The sequence below is a fragment of the Sminthopsis crassicaudata genome, chromosome 2 (assembly GCF_048593235.1).
Source record: "Sminthopsis crassicaudata isolate SCR6 chromosome 2, ASM4859323v1, whole genome shotgun sequence".
Taxonomy (NCBI): domain Eukaryota; kingdom Metazoa; phylum Chordata; class Mammalia; order Dasyuromorphia; family Dasyuridae; genus Sminthopsis; species Sminthopsis crassicaudata.
The window spans coordinates 166,808,037-166,821,509 of record NC_133618.1 but is presented as its reverse complement, the minus strand read 5'-3'; the positions used below and the strand labels follow the sequence as shown (position 1 = coordinate 166,821,509).

Below are 13,473 nucleotides of genomic sequence, written 5' to 3'. Positions count from 1 at the left end.
GTGACCACACCAACAAAATCACAAATCCTTCAAGTACTGAAAGCAAATATAATATTGCCACATGTAATAAGGGTATCTTGAATTTACATAGAAGTATCTCTAAGTGTCTCAAAGTTACAGCTTTACATTAGAAACTAGATAAATCCTTCATAGGTTAGGCATCATGCTATAATATCTCAAATTGATACATAATAAAGATGATAATTAAATCATTTGAGAAAACCAGGAAAATCAAATTACAAAGAGTTTAGTGACCAACAATGAATGTCAGAAAAATAGATTGACCAAATTAGGGTTTTGCTCCATAGCTTCTGGGCAATACCAAAGTATTTTCAAATGTTTCCCCTCTCTCAGCAACCTTTTTTCATTGCAGGAGGTGAATAGCATTCTTTATTATTTTTCTATTAAACACAACACCATTAAGACAAAATAGTAACCTCATTCCTTAGCAATCTCCAGAAATCTCTTATCTAGAAAACTCTACATGAAGGAGAAAAAAATATTTGAAAAGAGATATAAAAGGTGAGAGAGGGTTTGAGCACTATGATGTGCACACACAAGTGCACTCGCACAATGATTTTTCCCTGACAAAATATATTTCTTTCCCCTCATATATTCTGCAATCACATATAGATTGAAAAATAGTAATTGAGCTGCCTTCTTTTCTCTTCATTTCTTACAAGCAACTAAGATTCTTTCCTCTAAAGCCAAGCCTTGCTTCTTGCCCATTGTGAGATTATATGTGATCATCCTCTGGCAATAAACAACTCTAATTGGAAATCTTCTCTTTTCGGAACTTCTGAGAAAATATTCAGAGAATTCCTTTTCTCTACCTAACGTAACTTTTTCTTATAAATGGTTTGTTTAGAGAAAGGGATAAACTGATGAGAAGTGTTTGTTTCTTTCCATTTGTCTAGTTGCTGAGGAGATTTTGTAAACTCTGCTGAACCCACAAGGATTCAGATTTTTTTTAGGTGCATTAGAGGGTTTTGTTTAATATCTCAAGTGTTTTGCATACATTGAAAAAACTCCTGGCCATTTCAGTCTGCAAATGAAAAATATTAGTGCAAAGATTTTTTTTTTTTTATGTTAGCCATCATGATTCAGATCTTCAAGGCTATAATGTGAGAAGGGAAGAGTAATGAGAAATAGAGGCTGAGCATACAGCTCAGCTAAAGGTTCAGTCAAGCAGATTTGGCATGGGTCTTTCAGCTTGGTGAGATGTTGCATTCATCCACAGCAAGCCTGGTTAAATCTGACTCCCTGCTCAGCTGAGCTCTTGTCCAAGTTCTTTGATATGGCTGTGTTTAAAAGGCCTTTGAAGTAAATAGGGGTCATGAAATGAGCACTAAAATGTTTATTCAAACAATCCTCTTGTCTGAATTCCTTTAGCAAAGCTACCCCTGTCCTTGAACCATGGACCTAAGGATAGGGAAAATAATCAGAATTTTGAACCTACATTTGTGCACTGTAACTGAGATCTATAGCCCTCTCTGAAGCATGACACAACACAGATGCATATTGCAAATGGCCCAAGTTGGCTATTAATAAATTTTTCATGATTCCTGAATAGACAGGAGAAAGAAGAAATCAATATTCAAGATTTCCAACCTTCCTTGATACTCCCCAGAGCTCAATCCACAGTACCACTTTTTCATTAGCCATTCTAGGTAGTGTAAATCCACAAATACAATCTCTGAAAAACTAAGTTAGACCAAAAAAACCCAAAAAAACAAAAACCTAAATTGGCAGCCAAGACCTTAAACTTAAATTTTATTACTCTTTTTGAAGTATACTCACTCTGATCAGAGAAGCAATGACACTATAAAATTTCTAGCTACATAAAGGGCTAGGAAAATTAGCAGATAAGAAGAGGAGTAGCAAATTTTTATGAACTTACAAAGATTCTCCCAATTTCTCAAAGTCGTTAATGTTCATTTCTTGCTTCCACCCCCACTCCAGGGTTTACTGTATACATGATCTGATGAATTTAGTTTACTTCCCCAGCAGAGTGAGGAGCTCTCTGTCACCTATACTACTGTCCATCAATCTCAATTCTAATCAATCAAAAAAGCACTGATGAAATGCTTATGTGCTCATAATATGTTTATGCTACATATGGCACTATCATACAAACCCAATGCATAATCATTTATGCTATCCTTCCCCCCATCCTCCCAGCAATTTCTTCCAAAACAAAATTAGGAGGGGTTCAGATAATCTTTACTCACATTTGCTCTGTGACCTTAGGAATTGTTCTAATATTTCTTATTCAAGAGGGGAGACTGGGGAAAAGAGATGTGATGATTCATTTTGCCATCCTACCCCCTTCAGATTTATCTAACCAGGGTTTCTCAGCTTTACGCTTATCTTGTCAAATGCTAAATCACTAATTGTCTCTTTTTCCTGAAAGTAGTCTCACCACAAACTGAGTCTGAAATTAAATATCCATTTTCTCATTAAACATTCACTACCTCTCAAATGTTAAACTGAATATTACAAATTTAAGTGTTATAGGAATTCAAAAAAAGAGAGAAATGAATGTGTAATAATAGTCCAGGAAGGCACTATTAAACAGGACAGACTCTGAGACTCAGTTTTACCATTTGGCTCTTAAACCAGTTTCCTTTTCTAACTTTCCTGTCTTAATGGCACTACTGTTTTCCCAGTAATTCAGGCCTGAAGTCTGGGTCACTTTTGCTCCTTCTTCTTCATCCCCTTATCTATTGTGTCTTCAATTCATTCCTTCCTCCCATTTCCATTGTCTTTATCTTATCAATCCTCTAGTCCTCTCCAGGTCTACTACAACAGATGCTTAACAAATCTCTGTCTCTGGTTTCTAAATACTACTTTCCTGTATATTCCTGACAGCTGATTTTCCCAAAAGATTCCAATTTCATCATGTCATTCTCTTGCTCACCATATTACCTACAAAGTAAAGTCTAAACTTTTCAGTCAAATATTAAAAACTGGTACAATATTGCCACATTTCTATCTATTCAATTTCATGTCTCACTACTCCCCAATACAAAATCTTCTATTAGCAAATTACCCAAATGTTATCTATCCTTCAAGTCTCAACCTCCTTGAGCATATTCCTGATCACTAATTCATATTGGTCTCTCCATTCATTGAACAAGTATTCTACTTATTGTCTGTATTGCTCATTCTGGCTCTAAATTGCATTCTATTTTGCATTGTTTTTCTAATACTCTGTAACTATAATGTATCTGGATCATGTATCTGGATCATAACTTTCATTTGGAGATGGCTTTTCTTCTCAATTATATTGTAAAATGTATCTCTTGTGCTTCAATATTTTTTGAAACAGAGCACATTGCAATGAATATATTAATAAATATTTGAATGAATTAACTAGGATCAAAGGAAAAGCAAAAAATTGAAAGGATAACCAAACTGAAAGGATAATCAATCAACAAGTATTTATGAAGAAACTATTTATGAAGAAACTATAAAAAATAATATTTTTCACTCTTTCCTGAGCTTTTGGACTCCCCATCCTTGTCTCAGCTACCAGTGACCTCCTGTCTAGTATCAAGTATTGTAAATTAATCTTAGGAACCAATGTTAAAAAATGATTAGAGTCCACATATGAAAGTGAACTTTTAAACCCTCTTTTTATCTTACAGAAACTGAGATGGCTAATTCATTGCAGATATCGTTATTAGTACAGAAATTTATCATCAACCTACTAACTGTCTTTGTTAAGACATTCTGAATGTTTTTAGACCTTCTCCCACACTAGTAAGGCAACAAACCTGATCATATTGGATTAGGATGTGATGTCCTATATCACTATGTCTGTGCCATCTTTATCATCCTGATGTCTGTTGTAGTAGTCCTTAAACTTAAGGTCTACTTTTTTAAGTCATCTGAGGCTTTCTAAAGACATCAACATTTTTCATTCCTTCAATAAATATTCCTAACTGACTCTTTTGTGTGTCACTCTGCTGCGTACATTATTGGGAATACAAAGTATAAGCTATCTTCCCAGTTCAAGGCAATACATATAAATAAATTAATTAAAAACAGCACAAGCACATCGAGCAAGGCAAAATACCAAAAAAAATATTGTTATATGAGGATACAATGTGTAATGTGCAAGGAAAGGAGATTCTTCCAATGTATCAGAGAAGTATCAGGAGGGAGGTATTAAGAAAGGCTTGAAAGAGGAATGTCCTTTGAGCTGGGCCTTAGGAAACTAAAATATATATAGGAAAAGATGTATGGGAGGGGGGCATGCTATGAAAAGAACAAATAAATGTGAAGCAGCAAAGTGTTGGATATGTTTGGGGACTAGCTTGTTTAATTTGGCTGTGGCATTCCTATAAAAAGGTAGTAGGAAACAACTGGAAAGGTAAGTTGAGCCAAACTAACCTTCAATAGCAGAATAAGGAGTTTTATGTACCATGTATGTACCATGCATTCCACTGAAATTGGCTACTATTTCACAAATTCATTCCAATTCTTAGTTCCAGGCAGCCCCCTTCCTAGTTCTTCCTAGAATGCTCTCTTCCCCATTTTTCTTCTTTCACAATCTTTCTTTTCCTTCAGGGCTCAACTCAAGTGCCATCACCTCTATGTTGTAATCACTAATCCCTACAGCTAATTGTACTCCATTTCTCTCCCCTAATTTTTCTAACACACTTCTTCTGGATCTCTATTTCTTATACAAATCTGAAGAGTATTTTTTTCATTTACCCAATAAAAATAAATTCCTTGAATATAAGCAGTGTCATTTGTTTTCATCTTTGTATTCCAAAGTACTTAATTCAATGTACACCACAAGAAGATACTTGAAAAGAGTACTCAACTGGCATCATCTAGGAACAAATGAGTTTTCTAAAAAGAAGGTTCAACCTAAGTTTTGTTCAAATTATTGCAAGTTCTGAAGGGAGTCAAAATGCATTAGTTTTACTGATAGTTTTTATTTTGGTATGAGATGAAAGGAATAACGGCTAATGATTTTTTCTACTAATGAAGACTACTAATTTTTAACAATCAAGTCCCTAAATAATACTGCTCAAAATTTTTCATTATTTTCCTCTACTTCTATATAAAATTTAAATGCCTAAATCAATAAGAGATTACAAATCTTTTACAATCTGGTCTCTCTATACCTTTCCAACTTGCTCTCCTTTACTAACTTAGAAAGTAGCTAGATAACTCAGAAATTAGAGCCAAGGGTCTAGAATCCAGCCTCTGACACTTAGTTCTGTATGACCCTGAACATACAGCTTCTTAATCTCTGTTTGCCTTAATCCACTGAAGAAGGAAATAGTTAATCACTCCAATATCTTTGCCAAGAAAACTCCATGAACAGCTTGGTTCACAGGATCATAAAGAGTTGGGACACAATTGAATGACTAAACAACATCAACAGTAGCTGAGATGTTTCATTAAAGCTATGTATGCAGTCTGCTCAATTCAATCAGTGTTCTGGGAAGGGAGGGGGAGATACAAAAACCACAATATAATGATAACACATTATTTAATACTTCCAGGGAAAACAAATGAGTCCTTGACTTCAAGGAGTTTACAATCTGGTTAGAAAGATAAGAAAGGCTCACAAAGGCAAAAACTAACAATACTATCTATTATTTTTCTAGTATGTTTTACATTATTCCTCCCCATGCAGTCTACATTCCAGCCAAACTAGTGTACTCTTCTTTCCCCTTTGAACAGATGTAAAGTGGGCCATGTGGGAGATCACCACTCCTTGCAAAACACACACACACACACACACACACACACACACACACACACACACACACATACACACACACACACCCCACCCTTAAATTTATTTTATTTGCATTTTGTTTTTGTTGTTGTTATTATTGTTTTTTTGTTTGTTTGTTTATTTTAGGACCTGGTGGATTATTTAAAAGTTCATTCACATAGTGCTGTTTATGCTACATCTATGTCTCCACCTATAGCAGAGCAAATAATCAGGTCTATGAAATCTCTCATGGGACTAGATGGAACAACAAATGGTAAGACAACAAATGTACATAGATCATATTTATTGGCAGAGCTATTTCTGCCATTCTTGCACCTGGACAAAGTTCAACCATGTAGAATATGAACGTGTATTTTATTTGTGTTTTGTTATGAAATATTTTACATTAGTTGAACTTCTGTAAATCAGATTGTTTTAAATGAACCATACAAGACATCAATTTAACAGATCTAGAGTAAATAATCCCATTTGAATTAGATTTTATTTTATTTTACACATTACATATGCGTGTGTTTTCATTTTTTTAATATGGTATGCCTGTTGGTTACTTTTTATCTCTTATGATGCAGCTCCATATTGCCTGCTCTGTTAAGCCCTAGAGAGGAAGACAGTAGATAGGAAGAGTTATTACCCCCTTAAAAATATTGGTAGTCAAAGAAGAAAAGCACAATGACACACTAAACATATAGTTTACAATTTTACTGCTCCACTAAGGTTTTCATTTGATGTAATCAAAAGTGCATAGTACAGTATTGTAAGATCTTAATTTTTCCAAATGTTTTAAATTGAAGGGAGGAATGAAGAACACAGGTTGGAAATCCTTTCGTTACTTTCTCTTTTCTGCTTAGAAAATTAATTTAGTAACTTAAAGGATAAATTTAGCCAAAACTAAAAGGACCACACTACTGCCCTTCCATTGCTATCTTAGGGGATCTGAAGAGACTAGCATTAAAGCCTTCATCTTTGGCTCATTCTGCTGTTCAAATGTAATCGAAGCCTGAAAAGCTTTGTTTCATCCTGAGTTTGGGGAGTGATTTGCCAGATCTGTTTCTTGATGAATGTCTTTACTTTAATCTGCAATGCAAAGCCATCCGCTTCAAAGACAGGCAAGTAACAAGAATAAGGTCAATGTTTCTTTGATGCCATGGTTCAAAGATGAAATAGCAGTGCCACTAAAATGACAGTGTTTATGCAAAAACAGCCACCCTTCACTCCCAAGCTAGGCTGGCGAGGAGTTAATGCATAGACTGAGGGACTGCAGACAAACAATGTAGAACATATGCACTGTAGGCCCTTTTTCATCTCCTGTGTATAATACTTTACAGAATTAAATGAAGTCAGAGAGAGGACTTGATTTTTCATCCTAACAAATGTTGGGTGGCCTCTAAGAGCATGCAAGACAATAATCCCTTGAGGATAGGGTCCCTGTCTCATTTCTATTTAGTATTATCAACCCCCCTAGGTCTAGCATAATGCTATTTAAATATATGCTCATTAGATGCAAATCAAAAACACTTTTTTTTGTCCAATGAAATCTCATAAAATGTAATTCATATCAGCTAGGACTAAATAAAATGACAGAGAAATAGAACAAATATCAAGCCATTGTATGAAACATGAATACAGTCACCATGATTCAGTAAATCAACTCTTCATATCAATTCAAATTGGATTTCCCAGAGACAAATCAAACTAAAAATGTCCAAAATGGAACTAGATACCTCCCCAAACTCAGCCTTCTTCCAAACTTCCCTATTTCTCTCTAAGGCACCACCGTTCTTTAAGTCTTCTTGATTCAGAAACTCTTCATTGTTCCTTATTCTCCTTATGCAATCAGTTACTACATCTTTTAATTTCTAATTCCTCAGTATCTCTCACATTTTACCCTTCTCAAATAACCAGCATTTTTTACCAGGCCCTTGCCATCTCCAGATCATTATTATAGCCTCCTAATTGGTCTCCCTGCCTGAAGCATCCCCAAACTCTACTTCATCCTTCTCCCAAAATGATTTTATAGAAATGAAGATCTGAGCATGTCACTCCCTTCATCAATAAATTCCAGGTAATTCCTGTTGTCTCTAGGAAAAATATATGAACTCTACTATTAAGTTTTTAAAGCAATTCACCTAATTAATTTTTGCAGATTTATTAAATACCTCCTCATTCCCATATTCTCCTTTTCTACCAAACTGACCTTCTTTCTGTCATTCACAAACAGTGCTATTATTATTGCTCCTCTCCATTCTCTTTAACTTTGCTCCATTAAAACTCTTTTTGAGTAGGATTTGTTTCATTTTTTGTATTTGCATTACCATTGCATATAGTAGATAATTAAATACTTGTTTGAATTTATCCTTTCACTAACAGATAAACCTACTTTCTACACAGCCTCCACCACTTTCTGTGCTGTTTCTATGCTAATTCTACTGTATTTTCTGAAATTTCTACTTGTAAGCCCAGGTAAGCCAAAACCCATATAGTTCTTTCTTGGTCCTGAAAGGCAAAGTCTGGACTAATCATGTGCTAATCAAGGACTAATCAAGTCCTAAACATTCATCAGTTGTCTCATTTGTGACCTAGGTTGAGGTATGAAGTTAAAGTTTATATGAAATGCAACCTACCTGCAAAATAAAAAGGTAAAATAAAGTTGGATATGAAAGTACTGTTTCACTATCCATAACATAACATGAGAATTAAGGCACACACACACACACAAAGAAAAATGTAATTTTGCTTTAATTATTATATTTAAGTAAAGCTTTTCTAAACTGCCTTAAATTTTCCATTTGGCCAGCTTTCCCATTCCTATATTTAGGTGTTCTAAGCCTTTTCTTCTCTCTTTAGTCTCTCCAAATGTCCACCACTCCCTCTGTCATCAGATGTCTTCATTTCCTAGTTTACTGAAAAAAAAATACATATTATGTGTCATAACATTCCTTATCTACCTTACTCTACAACTTAAATTTGTCTATATGATCAACCTTGACAATCTTGACAAACCTTGACAAGGCAATTTCTGCCTTGATTCTGGTCTCTGAAAAAGAAATGAACTTTCTTGTCAAAGTCAACATCTATTACCCTCTTCTTTTTCAACAAACTTAAAAGGTTACCAATGACCTCTTAACTGCTAAATCTATGATCTTTGGGGAATGCATCTTTCATAACCTCCACTGAGCTCTCTGCAGCTTTTGGTACTGTTGATCACCCATCTTTCTTGGAAATACTTTCCATAAAATATGCTATCTCCTATTTAGCTGACTACTTTTCAGTCTCCCTTGCTGCCTGATCTTCCATCTCCTGATTCTACCTAGTAATTACTTTTACCTAGTAATATCTAGAGCTTTTTCTTGAACCCTCTTTCCTTTTGTCTCTATACACTTCACTGAAATTCTAATCACTACTTGTAGATTTAAATATCATCTATACAGATAACTCCAAAATTCATATATCCAATCCCAATTTCTCTCCTGAACCTTAGTTTTACAAGATCAATATACCCTAATAGATATCTCCATTAGAATGTAACATATGCATTTTAAATTGAACATTCCACAAACAACTCACATTTTTATTTATGAAGCACTTGCTATATATTAGCACTGTGCTAAGTGTTGGAAAGAATTTATTTTCCTTCCCTCACCATTTTGAAAATTGTTAGTTCAAACCCCTCTATATTCCTCTTGAGGGCTTGTTATCCTATCAGTCAACAGGTTTTCACCAACTTCAAAGTAAATCTTTAATCTTTTTTTTTCCTTCACTTCTCATATTCAATCAGTTGCCAAATTTTGTCAATGCTGATTCAAAATCTCAGACACCCTCTTACCTTGTAGTAGCTACCACACTACATCCTCTCTTTCCTATCTGAATTATTCTTATAGTCTCTTTACTGATTTTCTTGCTTATGATCTTTCCTTTCCCCAAAACACCTTCCATATAGCTGCCAAAATAATTTTCCTAAAGCACAGGTCTGCTTTCATCATAGCTATCTTTAAAACTATTCATTGACTTCCAGTTGTCTATACAACACATACTAATTTCTAAGTCTTCCATGTTCTGGCTCCAATGTCCTTTTCCAATTCTCCTTTATGAACTCTATATTATAACCAATCTGGATTACTTGCTGTTCCTAGAAATGGTTACTTTTAATTCCAAATTTGATACACTCCCAAAAGCTGATCCCATGCTTTAAATGCAATCCCATCTCATCACCATCTCTCGTACTATCATCTTTCTTAGAAGCTTAAACTTGGGGCCACTCAAGCCCCACTTGGGGTCTTCCTTGATCCACCTAACTATGGATAATAGATATTCTCTTTTCCCCTCAACATTCCATACATTACAACATAGATATAGCACATTCTATAAGGTATTGTGTTTGGGGCACATATTATAGGAAGATTTGGTGAGGAAGTATTCGGGTGAACAACATGGAAAAAATTAAGAGTTAAAGGAATGTTAAAAATCTCTTAAGTACTTGAAAAGCTGTCAAATGTAATAGATAAGCTGCCCATAAGAAGAATGGAATTCCTTGTAAGGTATTGCATCTCCATTCATTGGGAATCTTCAAGCAAAGAAAGACTGGATGAAAACTTAGATTTGCCATAAAGGAAATTCTTTCTCAACTACAGATTGGACTAAGGGCTACTGTTATAACTTCTATTTCTGGAATTCTGTGTTTCTAAACACTGTATTAAATTACTTATGCAGATGAGGCAAGTAGTCTGAAAATGTAAGGAGTTATAAAAACCTTTGGAGAACTTAGAAGACTTTAAGGAAAAGGACGGAGGAATTTAACTTGAAAAGTGAAGTTAAATATTGTAAATCATTCTTCAAACAAAAGGAACTCTTTTTTCTACAGATAGACTGAAATGAAGCTGGTTTGTATTTTGAGATGTATAAAAATGTTCACCAACAGAGGGCCTCCTTAGACTTATCCTTTCTGATATTTATTTATTGAATGACTTAAATAGTAGGCAAATTCTTCCATTCCTGTTGGACTTGTTAAACTCTGCCTTTCAATACTCTTTATGAACCATATGATGTCTTAGTAGATTGCCAGGAAGGACCCTATTTGAAAGTGTACCCATAAATTTAAAAATGAAACTCCTTACTCCACCTCCCTGTTTCCCTTTGTAATCACTGATTCTCTTGACAATATCATATAGCTCAAAAAAGAAGAATGGTTATACTAATTTTTTGTGCCCACATTCAATTAATTATAGAGCTACCATTAATGACAAAGCTGCTTTACAGAAAATACGATATTTGAATAATAATTTCTTGATTTACTTCCCCTCAGCCAACATATTTTAGGAGACTACTAACTTTTTCTCCCTGTTTCTACCCAAAGAAAATTTGTTTTCGGTAATTATTTTTTCAATATTCATCTGGAATTAGATGAGAAAAACATTTTCCCATCAGTTAGGAAATAATTTCAAATCTTTTTTTAGACATAATGACAATACAAAACATACAAAACACTATCCAGTTCAAAATTTTCATAATTCTACCATAGAATCATAGAATTCCAGAGTTGGAAAAGATGTTGGTGGAATTTTTTTATTTTATTTTTTGCTGAGGCAATTGGGGTTAAGTGACCTGCCCAGGGTCACACAGATAGGAAGTATTAAGTGTCTGAGATCACATTTGAACTCAGGTCCTCCTGATTTCAGGACTGGTGCTCTATTAACTGCACCACCTAGCTGCCCCATTTTGTATTTAGTTTTAAATAAATAAATATTTTTTAAAATAGCCACCAGACACAATTACGATGATATAGCAAGAGTAAAATCTACAAGATGTACTTTTCTATCATATACCTCAAGTGCACTCTCTAATAATTATACTCAGTGACCAATCAAACCACTTTGAGATGCAACATGCAAGAAAAATCATTATCCAAGTAGGTGTGAGAAAGTGAACAAAAGTAAAATATTACCAGTGACCTCAGAAAGAACACTCAAAAATCTTGAACATAAGCAGATAAATCAACAAGGAAAACCCTAACACTAGAAGGAAATAAGGCCAACAAATAGAGTAAACAAATATACATATTTATGAATAAATATTGCAAAATAAAGGAAAATAATTCACATTTGGTGAGACAGAAGATATTGTAGATTTTGAAGAGATCATGCAGTCTTAACATACTTAAATACATAACACACCGACAGGATAGAAAACCTGAAATCAGTGATGAGAAACAAAAGAGAGAACAACTAAGCAAAATACAAATACTCAGAAATGAAGGTCACTCTAGTCAAGAAGCAAAAAAGCAATAACAAAAGAAAAGATGCTCTCTTCATGCAAAACATATTGATGTCAAAGATAAAGTGTGCAGACACAAAATAAGGATTACAGAAGACAAGTCAAAAAACCTGAACAATATAATATAACGAATATTACAAGAAGTATTTTCAGAACTTCTGAACACAGAAAAATGAAAAACAATTGAAAGAATTTCTAGACCATCTACATGAAAAAAAGTCATGGCTTCAAATTCTAAGACTTAGAGAATGTTTAAATTTAAATATTCAAAAAATTCAAAGGAAAAAAATTGTAAGAAACCAGGGAAAAGATCTTCAAGAATAAAGGAAAGGAAATTTGAATATCACAACACTATTAGATCTACAAGAAAATGAAATAGTGTGTTCTAAAAAGCAATGAAGTTTAGAATGAGCTCCCAGGGTGATCTACCCTACAAATCCAAGTTTAATCCCAAATGAAAAATGAAATATATATATAGAGATTCAATAATACAGACCATACTATATCTGGGATCACAAACAAAAGGCACAGGCCCAAACAGAGAATTTATAATGAAACCCTAAATAATGGGTGGGTCAAAGAACAAATTATAAAAACAAAAACTATGTGAAACAAATGATAATGATAAGGGGAAAATTACATCTCTTCAAATATACATTAATAAAACTGAAAAAGAAACTGAATTAGAATATGCATTTTGAAAATTAGAAAGACAAAAAATAAACCTAAAAGAAACACAAAAGAAGTGATTAAAAATTAAAGGCAAAAAAAGATAAATTAGAAGTAAAAAATTAAAATGACAAAAACTAAAAGCTGGTTCTTTGAAAAGACTAATGAAATTGATTTTAAAAAAACTTTTAGCTAATCTGATTTTTTTAAAGGGGAAAACAATCAAAATAATAAAATAGCAAATGAGCAAAGTGAAATGACAATACCAAAAAAAATTAACAAATCAGATCATATGCACTTACATGTAAACAATACTGAAACCACAAAAGGAACAGCAGGATACCTTCGAGAGTATAAAATACCAGACTCTTAGAAGACCAAATGGAGATTTTAAATAACCAAATATCAGAAAATGAAATAGATCTATCTGAAAAGGAAATATCAAAGGGAAAACTCCTGGTCCTGATGGATTCACAGCAGAATTCCATCAAACTTTTAAGAACAATTAGTATCCATATTTTGCAAATTATTCTAAAAATTTAAGAAATAAAGTACCTTACCAGAATCCTTATATAAGACACAGTCCTAACAACTAAACTATAGAAAGATAATATCATTAATGAATACTGACTAAAAAAATTTAAACTGACTGAAAAATTTAAACAATCCAGTAAAGTGTTTGGTGAATAAATGAATACATGCATGCTAAATGAATGAGTGAATAGGATGATAAGAAAATTTCCCCCTAATTAACCTGGAACAAAAATACACCA

General features: G+C 33.6%; 1 protein-coding gene across 1 annotated transcript in view; it reads left to right on the top strand.

Annotated features, from left to right (window-relative positions):
- SPTLC3 (serine palmitoyltransferase long chain base subunit 3) overlaps nucleotides 1-13,473 on the top strand; it is a 185,327-nt gene that overhangs the window by 131,616 nt on the left and 40,238 nt on the right. The window contains exon 9 of the mRNA XM_074287852.1: nucleotides 5,891-6,017. Within this exon, the coding sequence (XP_074143953.1) occupies nucleotides 5,891-6,017 (127 nt within the window). The remainder of the gene's footprint in view (nucleotides 1-5,890; nucleotides 6,018-13,473) is intronic.